This window comes from Lemur catta, chromosome 1, assembly GCF_020740605.2.
Source record: "Lemur catta isolate mLemCat1 chromosome 1, mLemCat1.pri, whole genome shotgun sequence".
In the NCBI taxonomy this organism is placed as follows: domain Eukaryota; kingdom Metazoa; phylum Chordata; class Mammalia; order Primates; family Lemuridae; genus Lemur; species Lemur catta.
This window is the reverse complement of record NC_059128.1, coordinates 81527251-81552242: the sequence shown is the minus strand read 5'-3', so window position 1 is coordinate 81552242 and position 24992 is coordinate 81527251. Positions and strand designations below refer to the sequence as shown.

Genomic DNA, 24992 nt, shown 5'->3' with positions numbered 1-24992 from the left:
AGAAGGATCAAAATCTGAGTCTTTTGACCTCTGGTCTTTCAACTGTTCCTCACAATTCCATGAATTTGGGGTTGGGAATAGAAGTATCTCACGTGTGTCCTGAAGAATATGCAAATAAGCACATGTTGAGGTGAAATAAATATTGAGAAGAAAAGTGAATAGCTTTTCTTTGCTGTTTTTCCTCTTTAATCTCAAGTAGGGCAGTCCTCATTCCGTAGTTCACCATTCTAGCTTGCCAGAAATGAAGTGGGTCTGAGAAGAAGGTGATTGAGCTAGCTTTGGACATGCTCCAATGATAAAGAGTACAGTTTGCTTTTAGCTGTAGAAGAGATGCCAAGACATCCTGGAGTTCATACCTCAGTGACAGGCATGTCTGTACAGGCGAAGACATCTCCCAAAAGGGCATGGTGGGATCTCTCAGAATACTGCTGCTTATGTAGAATGATCAGAAAACACCTAAGGTTGAACGGGAACTTTTCAGAAATAGGAAGTGCAAATATGAGCTGGCAAAGAGAAGAGAGTCTTTATTAAGCAGGAATTCCTACCACATAGCCTGGGTTTCTTATGAGGAAAAAAATTAATTCCAGTCAGTAAGTATATAGCAAATTAGTTTGTATGCTGTACTTTGCCCAGCAAAATGTTGGCAATCTGGAGCAGAGAAAACAAAATAGCTCTCCTCAGCCTCCCTTGGTTCCCTTCAACAGACATCCGCCTGGAGACCTGCTTCCTGAGGTATGAGGAGGAGGAGTGCACCCTGCCTGTCGCCGGCCGCCACCGCATGGACGCCTGCTGCTGCTCTGTCGGTGCAGCCTGGGGCACCGAGGAGTGTGAGGAGTGTCCTGTGAGAAACACCCCTGAGTATGACGAGCTCTGTCCCAGAGGACCCGGATTTGCCACAAAAGAAATTACGAATGGAAAACCTTTCTTCAAAGGTACAATGTTTTCAATAGTTGACTGGTTTTGTTTTCAGACCAACAAGATGCATTTTTATGATCCCAGAACTTTACTTGATCATCTCAGCATGGATGTTTTTACTTTCTGAATTATATAATTACCTTTGTGTAGAAAAGTATAGACTTCTTTTTTTTTTTTCCCCTGAGATTTTGGTCCAAGAAGCCCGGGGGTTAAAATTGTTCTCTGTGGAAAGATAGTTTCTAGATGGCTTTCTTAAATGTCTTTTAAGTAAATTCAAGGGAACTTGAATAATTTGCTTCCAAGGGTGGTGGCAATTCATTGCTGCTGAAGGAGTTGATGTTCTTGAGATTGACTCTGCCAGCTCTGTCTCACGTGGCATTAGGTAGAAATGAATTTGTATTTCTTGAGCTGTATGTAGGTCATGCTTTGGAAAAGCTCCTATAAGAGGAAACTCAGGTTACGTGTTACACATATGCAGGGTCTTCTAGCCTACGAGAAGCTCTTTAAATTATATTAATTAAATCTTAATGGTATAGAATATTGAGAAAACATTTTTAAACAGTACAGGTTATTTGCAAACAATTTAAATTATAAATGACATCTTTCAAAATTCTTATATTTTTGGTATATGCAAGAAAGCATCAAAGAATATTAAATGAATATCTCATTCTACTACACATTCCACTGGTTGCTCTGGGACAGTTTATTCTAATAATCTTCTATCTGCTTTAAGTACAGTAAATTAAACTTTATTTATTCTAAACTAGGAGTTTAGAATGTTTTATTCATTCATTCAGCAAATAGCTATAAAGTGTTCACTATATATCAGGCAGTGTTCTGGGCCCCAGAAGTCCAATAAACACATTCTTTGCTTCTCTAACAATGCTTTATGGAATGTAGAAGTTTAAAAGGCTAGAAATGTTTACAAAGTCAAATTTCTCATGCATCATCACACATTCTTTGAAATGAGTATTGCCAAGACCTTAAGTCAAGACCTTCCAACCTTCTGGTTTGAAATGTCAGGTGCCGAGACCTCCTAACTGGTTGCTCATAAACTTTTCCCCCCACCTTTTATTTTTTTTGAAGATATCAATGAGTGCAAGATGATACCCAGCCTCTGCACCCACGGCAAGTGCAGAAACACCATTGGAAGCTTCAAGTGCAGGTGTGACAGTGGCTTTGCTCTTGATTCCGAAGAAAGGAACTGCACAGGTCAGTGAATGGGCCTCAAGGGGCAAGAGAGGGGATATCCGTTAAAATTCTTCATCTTTAACATATTGCCACAAGAATTAAGGTTGTCCTGGTGCTCACTCGCTGCCACTTGCTGTTCTCGTGCAGACATTGACGAATGCCGCATATCTCCTGACCTCTGTGGCCGAGGCCAGTGTGTGAACACCCCAGGGGACTTTGAATGCAAGTGCGACGAAGGCTATGAAAGTGGATTCATGATGATGAAGAACTGCATGGGTGAGTTTGTGGTCATTTGCTCAGCACAGGAAAAGGAGTCCATGAAGCTTCCATGACTCAAGGCCTGTATCCCAGGTTCTTCCTGCTGCCCCCGTGGCAGGAAGGCCAGTGAGTCAGGAATCAGTCTGTGGCAGAGGGACACTGACAGGCCTAAGGAATGAGGGAATTCACGCTGTGGGGCTGTGGGTGACCTCGGAGACCAGTTGTGGGTCCTTGAGAAGTGAGTTTAGCACCTGGAATAGACACCCCAGGGGTAGAGAGAACAATTCAAACAGAAACGACAGTAGAGATCCCATTCCAGGGTTTCTTTCCAACATTTCTAGAAAAGGAGATTGATTAAGCTGGTTACCTTAGCTCTAGTTCCCTGGAAACAAAGTCTGAAATGGGAATTCTTGCAAAAAGTGATTTTTTTTGAGGGCGTGATCTCAGGAGGAACCTGTTAGGAAGTGAGGGAAGCAGGTTAGTGCAGCGGAGGAAGATAAGCCATGAGTTTGGCTGCATTTTAGCCTTAGTCTGATCCTATAGGGAGTTCTGGAGTGTGAATGGCAACAGAGTTGTCCCACCTTAAGACAGGCAGGTGATGATCTTATACTCCCATGTCAGTTCAATCAGTTATTGGCCATGGGTGGTCCCCAGCATGGGACAGAGGTATAATCTGTCACCTCCCAGGAATTTCTGAGTGAGGTGGACAGCAATTCTCCAAGAAGGGAGGCTGTGAGCTCTTAGCAGCCAGGACATGCAGCAACTGGGGGTTGGTGCTCTGCCCAGTAAAGGGAATCAGGACACCGGCCACCATCTCCAGCACAGTCATTTCCATTTTGCAGATATCGACGAGTGTCAGAGAGATCCTCTCCTGTGCCGAGGAGGCGTTTGCCTAAACACGGAGGGAAGTTTCCGCTGCGAGTGCCCGTCTGGTCATCAGCTGTCCCCCAACATCTCTGCATGTATTGGTAAGGAGCAAGACTTTCACACCACCTCCCTGTGGTCCGTTGTTTGACCCACATCTTCGCCAAAGTCAGAAGCTGACCTTTGGATGTTTGCTCTTCTTATTTTCTCAACAGACATCAACGAGTGTGAACTGAGCGCACACCTCTGCCCCAACGGCCGCTGCGTGAACCTCATAGGGAAGTATCAGTGTGCCTGCAACCCCGGCTACCATTCAACTCCCGACAGGCTGTTTTGTGTTGGTAAGTTCTATATTTTATTTTACTTTATTTTATTTTATTTAGTCTCTTTCTAAAAACACTCAAGCAATGGACTCTTGAGTTTTGTTTTCACCACTGTTTACTTTTACTTGATCTTTCTTGTTTCCCTGTAAGTAAAATTCTTTTTATGGTGGCTGATAATCTTTGGATCTCACCTCCCTTATCTATTTGAAGAACCAGTTAAATGAAGTACGTAGAATGTTGTAGCTCTAATAAGTATTATTTGAGCCATGCTGTTTTGAATAGTGGACAGTGGCATGTGCTTTGTTTATGCACATGCTAAGTGATAACTAACTCGATGCTCATTTGCTGCCTGGCAAATCAGCCAGTGGTAACTAACCACCTGAAATAAATTAAATACAGTGAGTGCTGTGGAAAAGACAAAAAAGCTTAACAGGGAATTTCTGCCCCTTAAGTGGTTTAGATCAGCTAAAAGATTTCAAAGAATAACTGTTGGAAAGAAGACTATGGAATGTTCATATCTTACATCGAAAGAGAGGCCATGTCTGGCACTCCTTAGAGATGGGTTTTTGTGGGACAAGCGTTTTGCTCTGTGGTTGGCCCTCTGTAGGTTTAGCTGTGCTGCGAAGAGTGGCACAGAAAACCCTGTGGCTTTATTGTGCCCCAAGTCAAAGTGAAATGTGAAATCTGCCAGGTTTTGCCTGGTTTGGGGTTTGTACCATGTGGAACTGCCAAGTCTCACATGGTTTCCACCCAAAACCATAAATCAGCCCGAATTCTTCTGAAACATGGCCCAGGACAACTCAGAACTCCAACTCAGGTTCTTGCGAAGGATTGGAACCTCAGCAAATCATGCCGAATTTCAAGTTTTTAACTGAATCTGTTACCAAGAGAATCTCACCCATATGTCCATTATCATGACTGGGATATGTTCTCCCAGCACCGAGTATTTCTGCATTGCAAGGGGCACACATCATGTATCATGCAATTAGTTGTTTGTCTGTCTCCCAGGCTGCATGCAGAGTAATCATTATTAAGGCAGAGATAGTGTCTGTCTCATTCACTATTAGATTCTCATGGTAGGTGTGTAGTTAATATTTGTTAAAGGAATCAAACAGTGACTTCCAATTGCCCTGGGTGACTTTTTTTCCCCTTTTCCCTGACTGATGCTTGGAAACCTTAAACATATGCCATGCTCATAAACACAGAGGAGGCTGTCTTAGCCCATTGTTGTGAAGCATAACAGAATACCAGAGACTGGGCAATTTCTAATGAACAGAAATGTATTGGCTCACAGTTCTGGAGGCTGGGGAATCCAGTATCAAGGTGCTAGCATCTAGCATGGGCCTTCTTGCTACAGTAGCCTGGGGTGGGAGGTGAGAAGGTGAAAAAGAGCAAGAAGGGGCTGAACTTGCCCTTTTATAAAGGGTGGAGGCCTCATGGCCTAATTACCTCGTAAAGGTCCCGCCTTTTATTACTGTTACAGTGGCAATTAAATCTCAGCATGAGTTTTGGAGGGGACAGACATTAAAACCATACCAGAAGGTGATGCTAATTTCATTTCTTTCAGATATTGATGAATGCAGCATAATGAATGGTGGTTGTGAAACCTTCTGCACAAACTCTGAAGGCAGCTATGAATGTAGTTGTCAACCAGGATTCGCACTAATGCCTGACCAGAGATCATGCACTGGTGAGTAGGTTTTAGCCTTGTATTAAAATTTCTCAATAATAACAGGTCCCTAAGTAGAGTGGTCCCGGGCCCAGTTTGGAGTCAGACCAACTTGGGTTCAGATCTTTGCTTGTCACATATTTTAACTTCATGTCCTTTATCAAGATACTTAGCAGCAGAATCCTTATCTATAAAATGGAGTTGAGCTCACCCATGTGAAAGAGTATTTACAGAACTTAGCATAGTACCTGGCACATAATAATAAATGGAATATAACATACATTATCCTTCATTGATCAGAATTTTAAAGAGTTTGATCTTTTGGCCTAATTCAGTGCTACTCCAGGTATATTCATTGCAAGACAACATTAGCATCACCTGAGAACTTGTTAAAAATGCAAAACCTCAGGTCCCATCCTGGATCTACTGAATCAGAAACTACTGGGGTGGATCCCAGTAATCATGTTTTCACAAGCTATCCAAAAGGTTTGGATGCGTGCTAAAGTTTGAGAACCACTGCTCTAATTTACACTTCCTGTTGTATCACCCTGAGCCAGCAGAGCCGTGCAGCCAGCTGGAGATGAGAAATGAAGTGGGTAATGTAGGTTTTGATTCTGGATTAGGTTAAGAAGAGAATTTGGCCTTAGGAACCAAAATTATTTTATCTGACCTAGAAAAATTTCCCTAAAAAAACTCTAGGTATAAATTTGGCTATGAAAATTAATTGTTAAAAATAAATATTATTACTAAAAGTGCATCTAAGTAGATATTCTTATTTCAAGCAATTTTTACCTTAAAATATCAGTAAAACAGATGATACACCTTAGGCATTTATAATTTGACAACAAGGAAAATTCATAATCCTTTTTGAATGATAAATTCAACAAGAGGTAAAATTTTTAATTCAGTGATAGACATTTAAACCAATCACTGTCCTTGAACAGTGTATTATAAATCTTGAAAATGGTTCTCTCCTTTTTTACTGAGAATAACGCAATGGTATAATTTCGTAAAGCTTCATTTGGATTTGAGAGTTAATAGTCTTATGCTAGTATGTTGCGTTTATTTGACTTGGGTCAGTTAATGTTTTCTCACTGAATAATGGAACCAATATCAAGAACATATGGTTGTTGGTTTTATTCTTTGCAGACATCGATGAGTGTGAAGATAATCCCAATATCTGTGATGGCGGTCAGTGTACAAATATACCTGGCGAGTACAGGTGCTTGTGTTATGATGGATTCATGGCATCTGAAGACATGAAGACTTGTGTAGGTAAGCAAAGAAGGCAGAATATTCCATCTTGTCTGATTGTCTGGTTATTCACAAGCATTGTGAATTACATAAAGGTTAGTTTGAGTAGTTAAACGATGGATTCCATGAACAAGTAAGAATATTTAGGGGCATAGTACCCATATTTTAAAGCCAGCATTCAAAGAGCAGCTTTCTTGTGGCTGTGATATGATGCTCTTGTCATATATGTTATGTAGCCTGAGCTGACCATCTGTCAACTCCAGATGAACTTTTCTTTTATGTCTATCCATTATTTCTGTCTGCTTAACCCTCCTGCTGTGACTAGAGTTTAGACTTTTAAAATGCTTGACTAAAGGCAAGTAAAATTTGTCTCTGACAAGAATGCAGTAACCTCTAGAACTGATCATATTTGTTTTGGATAGTTTCTTTTGCTATGCCTTCAAATTTGTTAAAGTTTTCTTCTGTAATATCTAATCTGCCTTTAATCCCATCCAGTGTACTTTTCATCTCAGATGTTGTAGTTTTCATCTTTATAAAAGTTTCATTTGGGTCTTTTTTCCTATCTTCTATGTCTCTTCTTAATAAGTTTAATCATTCCTCTAGTTTTTTGAACACATGGACTATAGTTATAACTGTTTTAATGTTCTTATCTACTAATTCTATCATCTGTGTTAGTTGGGGGTTATTTCAGTAAATTGAGTTTCTTCCTCATTATGGGTAATATTTTCCTGCTTCATTGAATGTCTGGTAATTTTTTATTGGATGCCGGATATTATAAATTTTGCCTTACTAGGTGTAGATATTTTTGTATTCCTAGAAATATTTTTGAGCTTTGTTTTGGAATACAGTTAAATTACTTGGAAACAGATTGATCCCTTTCAAAGTCTTGCTTTTAAGCTTTTAAGCAGCAGTTAGTCTAGGGCTAATTTTGCTCCATTGCTGAGACAGGTCCTTCTGGATATTCTACCCAATTCCCTGTGAATTATGAGGTTGTTCAGTCTGGCTGGTGGGGACAGGCACAATTCCAGGCCTTCTGTGAACTTTGAGGATTATTCCCTCTAATTCTTTTGGGTAGTGCTTTCCCCAGCCTCAAGTGGTTGGTTTCCTTGCACAAATGTGCTGATCACTACTCATCTGAATACTGAGGAAGACCCTCAGCAGAGCTCTAGAGCTCTTTTGCTCTATGCAGCTCTCTTCTGTCCTTTACTGTGCCCTGTGAACTCTAGCCACCTTGGCCTTTAAGGACTTCCAGAATCATCCCCTCAACTCAGGGACACTGCCTGGTTCCATTTGGCATCACCCTCCCTATGCCACAGGCATAAAACTCCCTCTACTCAGTAATCTGGGGCAATTGTAGAACTCACCTAGTTTGTTTTCTTCCTCTCAGGGATCACTGTCTTTTTTTTTTTTGCCTCATGTCCAATGTCTAGAAAACCATTTTTTATATCTACTGGCTTTTTTTTTAGTTGTTTCACATGGGAAAGTCATTTCAATCCCTGTTAGTCCATCTTGGCCAGAAGCAAGAGTCTAGAATTGATTCTATTTATATTTGTATCACGTTTATCTTCTGAAAACCTTTACTGAAAATTTGTGAAGTCGTAGAGTTTAAAATGAATGTCATAAAAATAATTTTTAATTTGGGAAAGAAGTGAAGTTTGTAACTACTTGCACTGAGACTACCAGTTCATCTATCCTTTCTTTCAAAATATGAAAACTTAATTGTTAGCATCTTGCAGACTGAATTAAAATTTTCATCCTGCCACAGAGTATGCTGTTTTAGAGAGTTTTCTAGACTGTCACATAAACAAGCTCTAGACTCTGCCTGGAGTCGGTCAGTTTATTTGAGTATGTGACCCACTGCTTGTGGGCCAGATAAAAGGCAGTCTTCATGAGTATCTGGCAATATATAAAGCAAATGTGGATTGGCCTCCTTAAATGTAATATTGATATTTTTTCTGAATAAAAGCATTTTACTGTTTCTAATTTATTTGTCATAGTTATTTTACTTCAGGGAAAGATTACTCAATGATATCAAACAGTTACATGTATTAATAACATCTGTGGTTTTTTTTTACAGATGTCAATGAATGTGACCTGAATCCAAACATCTGCCTCAGTGGAACCTGTGAAAACACTAAAGGCTCATTTATCTGCCACTGTGATATGGGCTATTCTGGCAAAAAAGGAAAAACTGGCTGTACAGGTGTGTTTTTTCAAATTGAACAATAAAATATTAAGTGGTTTAGTGACTGGTATCATAATTATAGGTTAATAAAAGTTTTAAAACTCTTAACATTTTAACTGCATCATAAAGCACTTTGCATACCATTATTTATTAATTTTGCTTCCACTTCTTTGAAGTTTGTCGTACTTTATATTGGATCCAAGTTAAAGTTTTTTTCTTTAACCTGCTTTTTTCTTTAACCAATATGCCTGTGAAAAAAGGCATATTGAATAAATTAACACTATAAATAACACATTTTATGAGATTAAAATAAAATTTTCATATCAAAGTTGTGAACATGCTAATTATCAAACATTCATATTCCTTTATTAAAGAAAGCCTTTCCCAATAACCTCCTTTGCCAACATTTAAAGTTTTATAACAAATTACTCTTCAAAGAAACACATCCTATAATTCATATATTTCATCAATTCTCACCAATCTTCCAGTTCCCTAAATCAGAGTGCTTTTGATGTATTAAGTTGCGTTAGTCAAAAAAAGTTTTTATTCGTGGGATTTAGCAAATCCATATTATGAAGTGATAATTGACCCATTTGCAATTTAGTTTGTCTAATGCCAATAACATATGAGAAAATATCTTCACAATGTTTGTAGGAGATTATCTTATTAAATAGAATAAGAAGGAGAAGAAATTATTCTGTGGTAATGACATTGTTTTATAAGTGTTTAGTTGGTATTTTCAAATATAAGACAATGATATTAAGTACATGGAATGATACAATAAAGTTTTACTATAGTTACTTATATTAATGTAACAGATCATAGCATATAACATAATTTAAAGCGTAATGTACACCAGGGTGAGCTCAAATTAGATAACTGTATGATTTCTTTACAAATAACAGATTTTAATTCCAAAAGCCAGTTTGGCAAGCCCTTGTGACCTAAACATTAAAATATTTGCAGATTGGCAATATGGTAAATATACAGATTTTCCTCTTAATTATATCAATGTATTTCAAAAAAAGACCAAAATATATTTATTACTAATATTTTTCAAACTGGCCAATAATGCTAAGTTTCAAATTAATTGATAGATAAGGGAAGTACTATTACTGTTGCTTCAAAAATAATACGACCTAGCTAATGTATGAAAAGAAGCATGAAGCTGGAATGTTTTCTTGCTCTCTATGCTATTCTGCACGTGAAGCCTGGCTGGGGGTCCATTCTGAGAAACAGCACAGTGTTTAAACTCTCAACTCCCCATATAGCTACTCAGGTACAAATGGTGCTTAGTTCCGTATCTCTATAGGTTCAAGCTTTATTTTTAGATTCCAGCATAAATATAGGACTTGATAAGAGATGGTGGTCTGGCAGTAAGGAAGAGGAAGGTAGGATAATTCTATATTGTGTTTTACCTAATCGAGTATAATACCATTATTTGGCTAAGCTGAGCTCCCTGAAACTCAACCCAGAGGCAGTGATGCTTATGAAGGGAAAAGTTAATCTCATGGGACAGTCTTCATTCCCTATAAGAAAAAGGGTCTCTAGAATTGCATGCTCCAAATTCCAGCTAACTGGGGCATGTGCAGCAGCTGATTATTTTAGATCTCTTACCATGAAGAAAGCTTAAATTTCCATACTATAGTAATATCGTTTTAGGTAAATGAGGTATAATGTATGTATCACCCTTGGAACAGTGCTAGTCAATAAATAGCAGCTATTGTTGTTATATTAAATGAGTCACAGATATACTGTGTGTAAAGGCCATTTTAATGAAATACCACTTCTAGCAAAAATTCAATTCTGCTATTTACTGTTACATGCTTAAAATCAGTTTACAGAAGGAAAATCTTACTCTGTATATTGAAAGCCTTATTTTTCACAATTGAATTTGCACAGATACTGAGACTGTGGTGACAAGAACTGTGCACTATGTATTAGATTACATTAAGAACATTAGCCTTTTAGTCAATCACATGAACAGAAACGTAGATTGGAAGTCACAGAAACACTCAGTCCTTTCCTAAGGGCCGATATCTCCCACCATTATTTTAAATTGCAGCCTAAAATGATTTTTCAGTTTTATAAAATCCAGCTAGCACTGTAAGAAGACTAGAGTTTCATATCCTTTTGATATCACAGTAGCATGGCATGTGATATTTTCATCTAAAGGAGTAGTACCCTGAGTTATATTCCTAGTTCTTTCACTGTTTCATGGTCTTGAACAAATCACCAGGGTGTTCTGCAGTTACTCAAATGTTCCCCTCGGGTAAGTAACACAGCCCTGACCTATGGAAGGAGGAGCTGCATTAGAGAGAGAAGAAAAAGAGATCCTCTATAAATACGGTTATTAAAAATCAGGAGTATCACATTTGATTGGAAATGACTTAAACAAGCAGAAAGTTTGGTACATTTAAAAACAAGTTTTTAAAAATCTAGGCCAAAGTATTTTTTTAAAGCTATGTTACTAGGGCACTTTTAGCCTGCTTTTAATTTAAAATTAGTGTCATTCACAATTTAGAATACTATCAGGTTACCTTGGTGATGGTCACATTAAAGACAAATGTTTGTAATGTTCCAGGCAACTAATGTAAATAGAGATATATATCTTGCCTAATTGGATAAGCAAACCACACAACAAAAAACAGCAAGAACAGACCTGGAACTGTGTTTTGATAATAGATAAAAGGAATGAATCCACTTATTTATTTAGACAGATAGATTTTTTAAAATGAGTACCCAATAAAAGAATTATAAAAATATGTATGCTATTTCATAAGGAACAACTTTGTTTCATGAGAACTAAAAAAAATGTCCTCTGGGCTCCATTACAGTTTTGTCTAAATATTTCAGCTCCCTGTCATTACTGATTGTTTCCATTTTAACAAATAAACATGTTTTTTTACCCCAGTCACTTTAGCAATGTTCAGAATCCACCCACTGACTTACATTCTCAGCCCACACAGATGCTAAGGCTTTCTTTTTACTCCTTAAGCTTTGTCCAAATTGTGGGTATTGCTGAGAGGAATGTTCCATTTAATGGAGAGAAAATGTACATTTGCTTGAAACCTAGAACACAACTCTTCTATCCTTAGCTTATGTGGATTGCATTATAATTTTTCTGTGACCAAATGTAAAGCTTCTGCTGCTCACTCTACATAATTATAATTAAGCAACACATTGGAAGAAGAAAAAATAAGTCCCTGTTGTATGCCATCCTCGCTGGGCCCTGGCTTTCACAAGCTAATTTGTAAGACCTTCCTTCCCACTGTGTGCTCACTTAGTGAATAAAGCATACCATTAAGAAGAATAAAATCTGAATTGTGTTCAGTTAAAATAGCAGGGTTTCTGGATAATTCCATTTCTTAAACTATAGGATTCCTTTCACACGAGAAATGTTTCTGATGGGTCTTAGTCCATGGCAGAGAATCATATATTTCAACCACCAGCAGTCAGTGAGAATTTGTGTTCATTTCCTTCCAGTTTCTTATCACTGCTAATTCTCCTCCACTGGCTGTCGGCCTGTGAAAACTCCATGGGTGTTCAGTTAATAGTCTTGGCTCAAATTGGGATCCAAATTAAGAAATCCAAGTAGTCTTCACGTTTGGCCTCCCCATTCACTGTAACACCTCTTCCTCCATGCCTAATCAGGGAGTTTCTGCCGTGTGCCAGTTCGGCCAGATTAGGATCCACGTGACGGAAGCCCAGATGGCGGGGAAGTCAGGTGTTTGTGTGGGCGATGCAGCCTCTCCCTGCATTATTGTAAGAGGAGGCCATCGCAGCTCAGAGCACAAGCCCATACATACTTGGATGGCAGACTCGCGTGGGACATACCCGGAGCTTAAGCACCGGCTCTGCTCAGAACACACCCTTGGCCTTCAAGAAAGGATCTTTGAGTCTTCTTGATGGAGGCTTGGTGGGGTTAAGGAGGTTGCAGAAATTTGAATTTCTTTGCTTTTCTTGGCTTATGCCTATTCTTAATCTTAAAAAGGAATTTTCTGTCTGGAGCAAACTTGTGAGGGAAAGAGAACATTTGTACAGAAAGAGATGTTCTTGGCAAGCGTGTACTATGTGTCCTTCATATTATTGAAGAGTGTTTCAAGACAGTGTTTTTATTTGCTTGTTTTCCTTATGGCTCAGTTTCCCCTTCTGTTTGTTTGTATAATGAATTACAGTCCTAGGCCCAAGTCTGCCATGGAAACGATTAATACATAATGGTTGGTGCATGTAGGCACATACAGCCATGTGCAAAAATCTTTTATTCAGAGATCCCTTTACACTTTATGACCACTTTAAGTCTTTCTGATTCACTTGTTACATACTGAGAGTGTGAAGCATTGAGATAGTGACTAACACAAATATTCACAAAGTGGAGAATTGAATATGGGATCCTGATTTACTCTCTCCTAGGACCCCAAAGCCCATGATACACTATAGCCTCTTGCAAATACAGTTTCTTTTCACCTTGAAAGCATTGCATTAAAATTGAAAATATTTTCTTGAATTAGAAATTTACATTAGCATATTATTGGTGGTTTTAAAAAAGGAGGGAGATGCTCCTTTCAAAAGAAATGGTAATTTTCTTAATTGCAAGATTAAATATGGAATGTGAAAACTATATGAAAGTAAGGATACCTTTGGACATTACAAAATTGAAAAGGAAAAGATTACAGAATTACCAGATTAGTAGGTTGTAATCATCTCTAAAAATTGTATTTAGTAGGAAGAGATTAGTGAATATTTCTGTGTCTGTTAATATTCACCAATATGTTGAGAACTCTATAAAGCAAGACAGAATAAAGTCCTGATGTGACTCAGGAAATGAGCTCAGTTAGGCAGCTGTGGCCCAAGGGAAAGAGTGCCAGTCAGCAGACAGGGAAACTGAGTTCCAGGGTGTCCTGGCTCTGCCCCTCACTGACTGGGGCCCAATCTCTGTGTCCTCGGAGAAACTGAGTATTGGGAAAGTGGAATTCTGGGTTCTTTCCACCTGGCTCTCTCACATCTGGAGGCTTCAATACTTACACAATTGAAGCTCATTTTTTCCACCCAAGATGATTTGTCAGAGATCATGCCAAATAAGAGAGAGAAATTAAGGCAGGACTCCACAAAAGTGGTGGTTTGTGTCATTACCTCTGAGGGGAGAGATTATCTGAGGAAGAAAGATGTGTCCATGGTCCTGCTTAGGGACACCTGTAAAAATTCTGCAGAATCTGTTAGGTTTGGGAAGGCTGACTTTCTTGAGTTCCCATGCCTACTTACCACTATTATCCCAGGGCTGGCCTTCCTCCTTATTTCCTTGGAATGTGCCATGCTCAATTACTCAGTTGGCTACAGCTCCCTGATCACAAGTCTGAAGCTATGTGCCTCTCTTGACCTGCCATAATAACTCCATAGGTTCGTGTGGCTGCCAGGGTTACATTAAAATTCACCTATACAAGACATTTTGATTGCAAGGACATTCTTCTAGGCCTGTTTCCATTTTATGAGTATTAATGCTATTACAAGTTTTTGTAGGAGAAATCTATCATTGTTTTATTTTATGTTTGCTGTAGAAGTTATGAAGAAGCCAAAGATCCCAGAACCATTTCAGAACATCAGATGGAATATTTGGCAGACAGCATGTTTCCAAACACTTTGAAATTATTTAATTGGGCTGCTTAAGTAAACAAAAGGGTAAACATGAATCACTTGCCCAGTTTCTTTTTCATGCCACTATTCAAGTGATCACTGGAAATTCTTGCAACATTTTGTATGTCCAAATTGTCCTTCTTGACCTAAATTTTGTGTTAGATATTGGTTTCCACATAGTCATGGAATCAAAGCTATGAGTTCTTGTTCTTAGTTTATGACAAAGTTGATTATAAGGGTAACCCATTATATAATACTTGCTTTCAGGAAACCAAACATCTTTCACTTCATACTTTATATTCTTTTCTATAACAGTTTTATAGTGCCTATTTTGGCTAAATTTGGAATGAAATTTTAGAGAATGGAGAATTTTGTAGAATTTGGAGTCTTTTAGTAATGTGACCCTAATCTGATACTCCTTATAATCCAACAAAATCTCCACTGGATTGACTTTAGTTTTATGTGAAATATATGAGAAAACTTGGCACTCCAATGCACTAGGACTCTAAGAAGGTAGGGAAAAGATGGTTCACATACTGCCTTAAGGAACATTTTTTGCAAATGCTTGAATTAGCAATACCTAAAGTAAAGCTTTTATAGAAATAAAGCATAATTAAATATCAGTGTCTTAAGTTTAAGATTAAAGTATATTTAATATGTAGAATATGATTCAAAAGTTTTCTAATATCCCTACAACACTGTATTACTTTGCCTATAAGAGATATGAAAACAGTGTGCATGACTACTTTATAGTTGACTTATTACAAATATTGGTAATGGAAACATATGACCACGAGTGTTAATACCACAGAACATTAGACACTCACTTTTTATGGTCTTCAGCTGTAACGAGATTCATTTTGCTTTGCAGTAAATGGACTCTGACATTAACATATGGAAAATAATTACAATTAATAATAGCAAGTACCATCATATTGTTCTGTCTTTTTAAATTAAAATTTAACACTGTTCAGTATATATAGAGTTTATATGTGGATGCTAAACCAATCTATACTATACTGTGAGAAGTGTGAAGGTAAGTCATCTTTTGAATATTGCTAAGTTATTTTAAAGACCAGATAGGCATTCGCACTAAAGTTTTTTCTAAACTGCTGGTTACTTTTCCAGACATCAATGAATGTGAAATTGGAGCACACAACTGTGGCAGACATGCTGTATGTACCAACACAGCAGGAAGCTTCAAATGCAGCTGCAGTCCCGGATGGATTGGAGATGGTGTTAAGTGCACTGGTGAGTTGGAAAATGACAGAGATTGCTTATCATGAACTACATAGGTTATAAATATGATATTAATTCTGCAAAGTCAAATTTAATTTGTGTAGTATTGATTTTAACTGCCACACTTTCTGTTAATAATGATACAACCTTTTTCCTTAAGATTTGGATGAATGCTCCAATGGAACCCACATGTGCAGCCAGCATGCAGACTGCAAGAATACCATGGGATCTTACCGCTGTCTCTGTAAGGAAGGATACACAGGCGATGGCTTCACTTGTACAGGTAGGTTCACGCTGGAAATGACTGCGAGTCAGAGAAGCAAGGTGTTCCACATTTCTCAGACCGTCAATTCTTTTTTGAAGGCTGGGTCAGTTAAGAGAAAAGATTAGTTATTTGAGACTAGATCCCTGTGGAATAAAAATTTGGAACCAGGTCATTTCGGAATTAGGGAGACCTCAGAAGCTAACACTCTCACTCTCTCTCTTTCTCTCTATGTGTATATATACATACACATCTGTATCACTGTATATAATGATGTCATTTGTTTAATACAAGTCACACTTTTTTTATTAATGTATGCCTTAGCCTTTATATTTTTGTGCCTATTTCTCACCAATTACTTGTTTTCCATACCAAACACAAGGGTAAGCTTGCTCTAAGAAGCTATGTAAGAAAAAGGATTCAATATTCTGGACTAGTAGAACAGCAGATATTAATATTTCTCTGAATAGCCATCGTCAAGATTCCATATTGGTATAAGTAAGAATTTCATAACTGCTTTTTAAGGAATTCACTCACTTCCAGTTTTATAATATATTAATAAAATTTTCTTTTTGGCTCTAATTAACAGTCATAGAATTAAAATAAACTGCTACATATATTTAAACATATATGATTAGAGATGTGATTATATACGTTATACAAATACATGTGCATGTATACATGGCACTAAGTATATCAGGGCTTTGTGATTAAATAAAATAGTGAAGTCCATTACTCATTGGCTATTAAGTAGCATAGCTGCTCATATAACTTGATACATTAATTTATTCTGAGCACTTTGCTCATACAAAGTCACTTAAGAACTAAAGAGGCTAAGGCCTTAAATTAAGTCCTAAACTTGAAATTATTCTTAAGTTGTTGAAAGTTTTATCATAGATGAAGTCATTTCTGCCTAACTCAGGGATGTTTTGTCACCATAAATCTCCCATTACTTTTGAGAATACATTCAAATTTCGTGCATTAGGCATGGATGGTTCATGTGGTTGATATTTAATGCCTGTGATCATTACGGAAACTAGATAGAGATTAAGCAGATGGGAATTTTTGGTCTCCTCTGTAGTTGCCGTTCTAGTTCTTCTGGTACCCATCTGAGGTAAGCCTGAAACGTGAGAGATAGGCACAAACCACGACATGTTATTTCCTGTCATGCATATGCCCTCCACGTGGATGGCCTTTCTTGAAAAGGCCTTCGTTTGAATGATTCCTTTGGTTTATTAATCATTTTACATCACTAGGGGTAATTTAGCATTCAGGATTCTGAATCTGAGCCCCACATTCACCGCATATTCAACATTAGCTTTCAAAAGAGAAAAACAAATGAGTTTAAATTTGTCAGATAGAAGTTATGGTGAAATACTACTACACTCGGGAAATTGACATTATAAAAATTGTCAGACCGGAGGGACTGGAAAGCTGCAAACTGAGGGAGAGTAACGTAGCTTCTGTTTCTTTCCGGCCGTAGACCTCGATGAGTGCTCTGAGAATCTGAATCTCTGTGGCAATGGCCAGTGCCTCAACGCCCCCGGAGGGTACCGCTGTGAATGCGACATGGGCTTCGTGCCCAGTGCTGACGGGAAAGCCTGTGAAGGTAAATGACCGATGGCGAAGCTGCTGGGAGCCTCGCAGGACTTGATGAGATTAGGTTATTTAAACATTCCTGATGCTTTTTTTTTTTTTTTTAAACTGAGGTGTGTTCTGGCTTCACATCTAAGCTGGTCAGTTCGGTTTGTGGAGAGGTTAGGTCTCCGGCTGGACCATTTCTCTTTGTGCAGAGAACAAGTCAGCGCTCTGGCCACAGGCTGCATATCCAGCCTTGGCCAGAGGACCTGCAAGGGCGCACCCACTGGGCATGGATGAGCGAGGGTAACCAAGTGTGGCTAACTCAGTGAACTCTTTTGTCCCTGCCGATGGGGAAAAGAACTCAAGTTGCAGGGCCCCTGATGATGTCCTCTTGGAGGATTATCTTTAAATAAGGAAAAATAGTTTTTAAGCTCTGCTGTGGGTTGTTTTCTAGAAATAAAGGCTTTAAAATAACAGCAGAGCAAATAGTCTTGTCCATATGTAGAATAATGTCCAGGGTACGCCTCATAATGTTCTCTAAATATCTAACATATATGAACATGGAACAGTCTTTTTATAAATTTGTTCAGTAGGGGACCCCTTGGGATAATGCCATATGTCATGGTGTCTCTCAGCTTAAGGCTTTGTCTTTCTGATAAGCATTGGTTGTTCAGACAGGAAGAGTCCTGGGAACCTGTTGCCCAAGTATGAATCCCATTAGGATACACAAGATTCTTCTCTTTACCCACACTTATCAAATTTAAGCACAGTCTCTTTCATTGAAAAGAATTAATGACTACAATGAACTAAGAAGATTTCAGTAGAAATAAACAAATGATAATTATTGTCAGTAGAAGTTTAAACAAGACCCTGATTAATGTATTAGCTAATAGTTGTTCCTTGTTAACAAGACACGAACTCAGAATCAGTCTTAAGCTATGACATGTATACTAACTCCCTCGTGTATTTCTATGTAAATACTTCTCTTTGTTAGGAAACCATTGGGTGTTCTTTACACAGTTTATATTAAATATGCAGAGTTTGATATAAAACTCCTCTGAGGCAAGAAACCAGATTATACTCTTGATCATGTGTCAAATGCCTTGTTTACTTTTGTTACTCTGGATATCCAAGGAAAACAGGTACTGTGCCACCTTTGGTAACAAAAATAGTCACGGTGAAAGTTTCACTTCTCTCATTGCTATAAGGGAAGGTTTTGTTTGTTTGTTTGTCCTTACTATAAATCATTGCTGGCAGAGTGGTCACAGCTATTTAAAGCTAGTCTCAAGCCTGAAAATGTGTCCACGTGTCAACTGCACAAGCAGAATGTTCACATGAGGCAGGTACAGAGGCCTGAAGAGGCATAGCAAACACACACCCTGGTACTAGAGAATGGGGAACTATAAAACTAATTATGAAAGTTACCACAAAGACTTAGTAGTTCTTAAAATTTTAACTCACAATAAAAACAATGAATGTATAGATTTAAAAAAACACACAAAGAAATTAGTCTAAGGTGGCTTGTTTGGCTCTTCACAAAAGTGATGTAGGCCGGGCGAGGTGGGTCACGGCTGTAATCCTAGCACTCTGGGAGGCCGAGGCGGCAGGATCACTTGAGGTCAGGAGTTTGAGACTAGCCTGAGCAAGAGCAAGACCCTGTCTCTACTAAAAATAGAAAGAAATGATCTGGACAGCTAAAAATATACATATAGAAAAAAATTAGCTGGGCATGGTGGCACATGCCTGTAGTCCCAACTACTCTGGAGGCTGAGGCAGAGGGATCGCTTGAGCCCAGGAGTTTGAGGTTGCTGTGAGCTAGGCTGACGCCACGGCACTCTTGCCCGGGCAACAGAGTGAGACTCTATCTCAAAAAAAAAAAAAGTGATGTAGACCTCTGTGAAACATCATAGATGAGTTGCATACCTGCAGAATGCTTTGCCCACTGCTTGGCAGGTAATAGGGACTAAGGAAACATATCCTGTCACCCACAAGACTTCCCTGTGCATCACAAATCATGAAAAAGTCTATAGGAGAAGAATCTAGATTGACGTCATATAGTCTTTGTTTTCTTAATACTTAGTTATGTAATTATATCATGCAGGTTTTTTTTTAGAAAAACATAAATTTAACTTTTCCCCTTTTTTCTCCTCCCCTAAGATATCGATGAGTGCTCCCTTCCAAACATCTGTGTCTTTGGAACTTGCCACAACCTTCCCGGGCTGTTCCGCTGTGAGTGTGAGATAGGCTACGAACTGGACAGAAGTGGCGGGAACTGCACAGGTAAGACATCCGTTTGCATTCACATCTGCTCCCAGGAGTCCCAGGGGTCCTGGCTGTTGGAGCCTCACTGGGACCACACAAGGGTAGCCCACAGAGACCAAGAAAAGCAGTGGTAAAGTATTAGGAATCACAGAATACATTTTCTCAGACCTGGAACTGATTGGATGTGAGGATGCAGAGGAAAGGGTCAAGGGCAGTTGAAGGAGCAGCGTTTGTAGCCTTAGAATTGAGCTTGTGGCTATAGGGGAATGTTCCAGGGGTTCTCCAGCTATATGGCTTCCCAGGCATTTCATTTTCTCCTTGGATACATTTTCAGAGAGTTTCCTTTTGGAAGCCCTGTCCTGGGATCATGGGTTTTCTCCTGCTTTTCCATTGCGATACCCACTCCTTCCCACCCCTGCCCTGCCAGTGATCACCAGAGCACCTGGTACGTAGAGCTCAGCCACCTATGTCTGGTGTATAAATCATCTTCTTGTTGAGCAAGGGACTTTCAGAGAATGTTAAGAAAAAAAAAAATTAGAAAAGCTGTGCCCAGCAGACTGCCACTTGGTTCTCTTTGGCACTGAGTTAAAACGTTGAAAGCCATTGGCAGTTCTCCGTCCTAGTCCACTCATCTGCTCAAGGATACAGAGGAAACAAGTTCCATTCTGTATCAGCTCAGAATTTCAGAAAAAAAATCTGGTCTTTTCAGCCACCTAAACAAGCCACAGCTCAGTGGCTCTCCAGATGAGGACCACCGACACCTTCCTGCAAATGCCCTGGGCTGGAGTATTCCTCCCCAGCCCACACTCGTCCCTTGCTTTTCCTAAACATTGTTATGACACCAAGCTGGGCCTCTGCATGCCTCAGGAAGTCACGTCTCCTGGGCCATATCCTCTCCTCAGTGCTTCATATTACTATTGGCTTCATTCTGTCTGACCTCATTTCTGTTAGTCTGGCCCTGTGCATCCAAGTTCACATGCAATTTGAACAAAAGCATCATCTGCGGTGCAACCCGCGGGAGGGTTGGACCCGAGGAGAAGGTGTGGTACCCATTCTCCCATCCTTCCTCTCAGAATCCATTTGTCCACTCCTGAGCATTTTATAAGTGTTCAAAACAGACAAAAGGATTGTACAGTTTGGAATTTGCCAAAAACTCATGTCCTACATATCTGGAATTCTGTACGTATTTTTGGAACAGAAACTGAGAAGGAAATCTTCAACCCAGCATCGATGACAGGAGAGAGACTCTTTGCCAGCTTGAAGAAACATGCTAAGCCTCATTCGTGTTTGTGTGTGTGTGTGTATGTGTTTGTGTGGGGAAGCAGCAAAAGTCGCCTTCTCCTGAGGGTTTCCTGGGACATCTTGCTCTAATTTGACTAAATAACAAGCCACACATATTAAATATATTTTCTTAAAACCTGTGTCTGAAGTTTTGGTTGACCCAGGTCATAGCAGTGTTTTGCCTTTGGTTACCTTGACTGGAATATTTTTTCCTAGTTCCGAAGTTAAATTTTATCCTGATAACAAATTTGAATGGTAAATGTATACCCGAAGAAAAAAACCAAAGACTATGACATATTTCCTTCCTGAGGGGTTTTATTTCAGAAGTGGAAGACTGCATTTCTAGGTGTAATTATAAGTCGTAACTTAAAAATTCTTGTTTGGAGCCCTTGGTTCAGTACTGCTGTGTTATGGTGACGCCTGTCCTACACCAACTCAGGTGATCATTCTTCCGCTTGCTGTTTGGTTGTAGATGTTAACGAATGTCTGGATCCAACCACGTGTATCAGTGGGAACTGCATCAACACCCCAGGCAGCTATACCTGTGATTGCCCACCCGATTTTGAGCTGAATCCAACCCGAGTTGGCTGTGTTGGTAAGATCTTAAACACTTTTCAGAGAAGCCTACTGCTTATGATTTTGAAAGCAGCATTAAACATTCCATTGTCAAGTTTTGCAGAAGTAATAACATGGAAATTTAGGCATTTCCTAAATCTGGTTTATACTTTCAGATACCTTTTCTATAGGAAAATACCCACTACTATATAATATCTGTGGGCACTTTTTTAGTTCCTTAGTAAAGTGAATTATGGGTTTTGAACAGTTTCTGACACGGGTTTGAATTTTCAACCCTCTAGAAGAAAGAACCCGCCTGACACTGTTTTGTTTGTATATGGGAAATAGATACCCGCTCCGGAAATTGCTATTTGGATATTCGACCGCGAGGAGACAATGGAGATACAGCCTGTAGCAATGAAATTGGAGTTGGTGTTTCCAAGGCCTCCTGCTGCTGTTCTTTGGGGAAAGCCTGGGGTACTCCTTGCGAGCTGTGCCCTCCTGTGAACACGTGTAAGTGGACATCCTCCTGTTTTTTATTATTCCAACTCAAGCCAGGGCTCCTTTCTAGACCCACAGAAGGGAAGCCACAGAAGGAGGGAGCTGCCACTAGCCTCTACTCTTAGATCAGGGAGGGCAGACCAGGCCTCTCAGCCCTGTTGAGAGACTTCCCTTCCAGTCTGGGAGTCAGAAAATGTCCCCTGTTGGTTTGCACTAAAAAATCAGGTGATCTCATTTCTATCTGAGTGAAAAACAGATAGCATCACTTTAAATATTTTCCAGGCAAGGTCAGTTAGACCATATCGCATACCTTCCAGGGACTCATTGATCTCTCCTCTTGTCCTCTATTGGCTGGTTTTGAAATCTCTAGAACAGACTCATTTGTGTTCCTGGGTGAAAGATAAGCAATTAGTTAAGCAACTATGAAATGGAAGATCATTCCATTCTTTTATGATACAACCTGAAAGAAAGCATTAGAATATAATTTGAAGGATATAAATAATGTTTCCTTTAGAAAAAAAAAGGCTTCCCATTTTTCTAAGTGGGTCTTGCATTACGACTCAGAATCAGGTGTAGCTTTTTTGGCAAAAGTCAGTGTCTCCTGTTTATAGGGTATATTGGGATAGGTATTGATTCTTTCCTTGCTGAAGGGTCATTTATTCATTTCTAAACATTTGTTGACTAACTAGAGTTGGTACTTTAGGTGTGCAAAAATAAATTAGACAGATCTGGCCCTCCAGGAGTATGTAGCCATGTAGGCAAAATGTGATTCAAACATAAGAGCTAGAATTCAATCTAGGCCTCAGAAAGAAAAGAAAGAAGAGCAGACACAGTGCCATGCTTGGTACAAAGAACACACCTGGTTCAAATTAGGACTCTACCGCTTGCCACCCATGTAACCTTGGGCCAGTTACTTAGCATTCATGAAATACCTCATGGGATTAAATGAAATCACTCACGCTGAGCACCCAGCACTGGGGCGAGTGCTCAGCAGGCTCCTCCTTCCCTCTTCTCTTAGGAAAGAGAGGTTGGCTCTGCTTGGGATAGGGTGGTGACTTTGTGCATTTTTTAATTGGGCCTTCAAGAAAGGTATGACATGAAGAAAAATCAAAAAGAATGGGTTGGGTGATGGCAGAAAGAGAAGAGAAAAAGTAAAAGAGGAGGACAGTTCATTTGAACTGATACTGAAAGAGGCAAATCAAGATATTTAATTGGAGGAGTCAGCTCTATAGATTAGTAATGATTAGCAAAGCAATAGATGTCTACTGTACCCCCAACCTAGATCAGAGTTAGAACTGGAAAATACACACACACACACACACACACACACACACACACACACATACACACACATACATACACACATTTATGTGTATATACATATAATTTCAGAAAGCCAAGACAGGGATTATCAGAATCAGAAACATTATGATGATTATGAGAGGACTGATCTTATAAATACTTACCAGGATGATGCAGCAGATTGGGGTCATTCTTATTTACGTGTTCCTGTATATATCATAGTGCTGGTATATGGCACGTAAATAAATGTTTTTTTGGGTGAAATACTTGGATAAAAACATCAATGGGAGAAATCCAAGGACATTGTAGAAAGTTGTTCTTGGAAACCAGGGAAATCAATATTGCCATCGGTAGAAACCAAGGGGCAAGAAAGATCATTGAGGAGAGAAGTGGGATGGGAACCAAGAGAGAACAGCTTTTCCTAAGGCTCTGTTTGGAAAGCGTTTTCGAGGCAGGCTGATTAAGATTATTAAGGGAGGCTGTAATTCATAGGAAGTAAGGCTGAACACAACGTAAAAATGGAGATGGAGTTTGTCAGAGAACAAAAAGGGAAAGAAGATCTTTAAAAAAGGAATGGTGATGGAAATAATTCACAAGCACATAAGAGTAGCTGGACAGTTCCAAGACTGAGAACAGTGGCCTGACATTTGGCACATACAGTAAAAGCCACTTGAAAATGACAGGTGTACACAAAGATATTAACTTGCTTCAGATAGATAGAGGGACAGCTAAAGATTCCTAAAAATGAATGTTTTCCATTAGGTATGTCAGTATTTCTCTTGAGGAGACTATTTCTACAAATCTTTGATTCAAAATAACCCAATTTGAATTTTTTGTTTCAATAGCTGAGTACAAAATTCTTTGTCCTGGAGGAGAAGGTTTTCGACCAAATCCAATCACTGTCATATTGGAAGGTAATTCTGTTTCCTTCATCTTAAAGTGCACACATTTTGAATTTCCTTGGGTTTATTTACGATACTGAAGAAATTCTTTTGTTTTCATTTTGATAGATATTGACGAGTGCCAGGAGCTTCCAGGGCTGTGCCAGGGAGGGAAATGTATCAACACCTTTGGTAGTTTCCAGTGTCGCTGTCCAACGGGTTACTACCTGAACGAAGATACCCGAGTGTGTGATGGTAAATGGCCCCCGTAGGATGATAAGTTCTTCCACATATTAAGAACTGACTTCAAAAACCAACATACAGTTATCAGGAAAACTGGGAAGTTAGCAATAAAGCACAAAGGTCTAAACATGAACATAGTCAGGTAAATATGTCACACATGCAGCAGCTTGCACTAATGTTACTGAAATGATGTCATTTCCAATAAGACCTAAATCTCCCTCTTTCCCTGAGGAAAGTGAAGTTTTATTGTGCTGGGCCATAGGCCCATTTATGCCTACAAAAGAGTTTTCCATGCTCTTCAGAAAAGCCATTTTTTATTAGAGTAGCACAGGTCCCATTTCAGTAATGTCTGTATTCAGGGCAGTTCTGGGCTTCTCCTCTTACTCTTCAGCACTTATCATCTGTACTAATGCATTTAAATGAGCTTCTCTTGGAAGGCAGCCCTTTGTTGTTGTGATGTAAGTGGTGGCCGCTGTTCATCCTGTTTTACTGGATGGAGTATAATAAAGGTGGAGAACGTTGACGACTTTTAGGTTTCAGAGCACTTGGGCCATGAACCAAGGTGAGAGAGGTGGTTTTCACCTGCATACAGGAA

At 39.1% G+C, this 24992-nt stretch overlaps 1 protein-coding gene across 1 annotated transcript in view; it reads left to right on the top strand.

Moving 5' to 3' along the window:
* Positions 1-24992, top strand: part of FBN1 (fibrillin 1) — a 226294-nt gene that overhangs the window by 149938 nt on the left and 51364 nt on the right. Inside the window, exons 24-39 of the mRNA XM_045528600.1 lie at positions 705-932; positions 2002-2127; positions 2254-2382; positions 3207-3332; positions 3444-3569; positions 5119-5241; positions 6370-6495; positions 8552-8677; positions 15419-15541; positions 15690-15812; positions 17275-17400; positions 19530-19652; positions 21388-21510; positions 21819-21983; positions 24119-24187; positions 24284-24409. Of these exons, the coding sequence (XP_045384556.1) occupies positions 705-932; positions 2002-2127; positions 2254-2382; positions 3207-3332; positions 3444-3569; positions 5119-5241; positions 6370-6495; positions 8552-8677; positions 15419-15541; positions 15690-15812; positions 17275-17400; positions 19530-19652; positions 21388-21510; positions 21819-21983; positions 24119-24187; positions 24284-24409 (2088 nt within the window). The remainder of the gene's footprint in view (positions 1-704; positions 933-2001; positions 2128-2253; positions 2383-3206; positions 3333-3443; positions 3570-5118; positions 5242-6369; positions 6496-8551; positions 8678-15418; positions 15542-15689; positions 15813-17274; positions 17401-19529; positions 19653-21387; positions 21511-21818; positions 21984-24118; positions 24188-24283; positions 24410-24992) is intronic.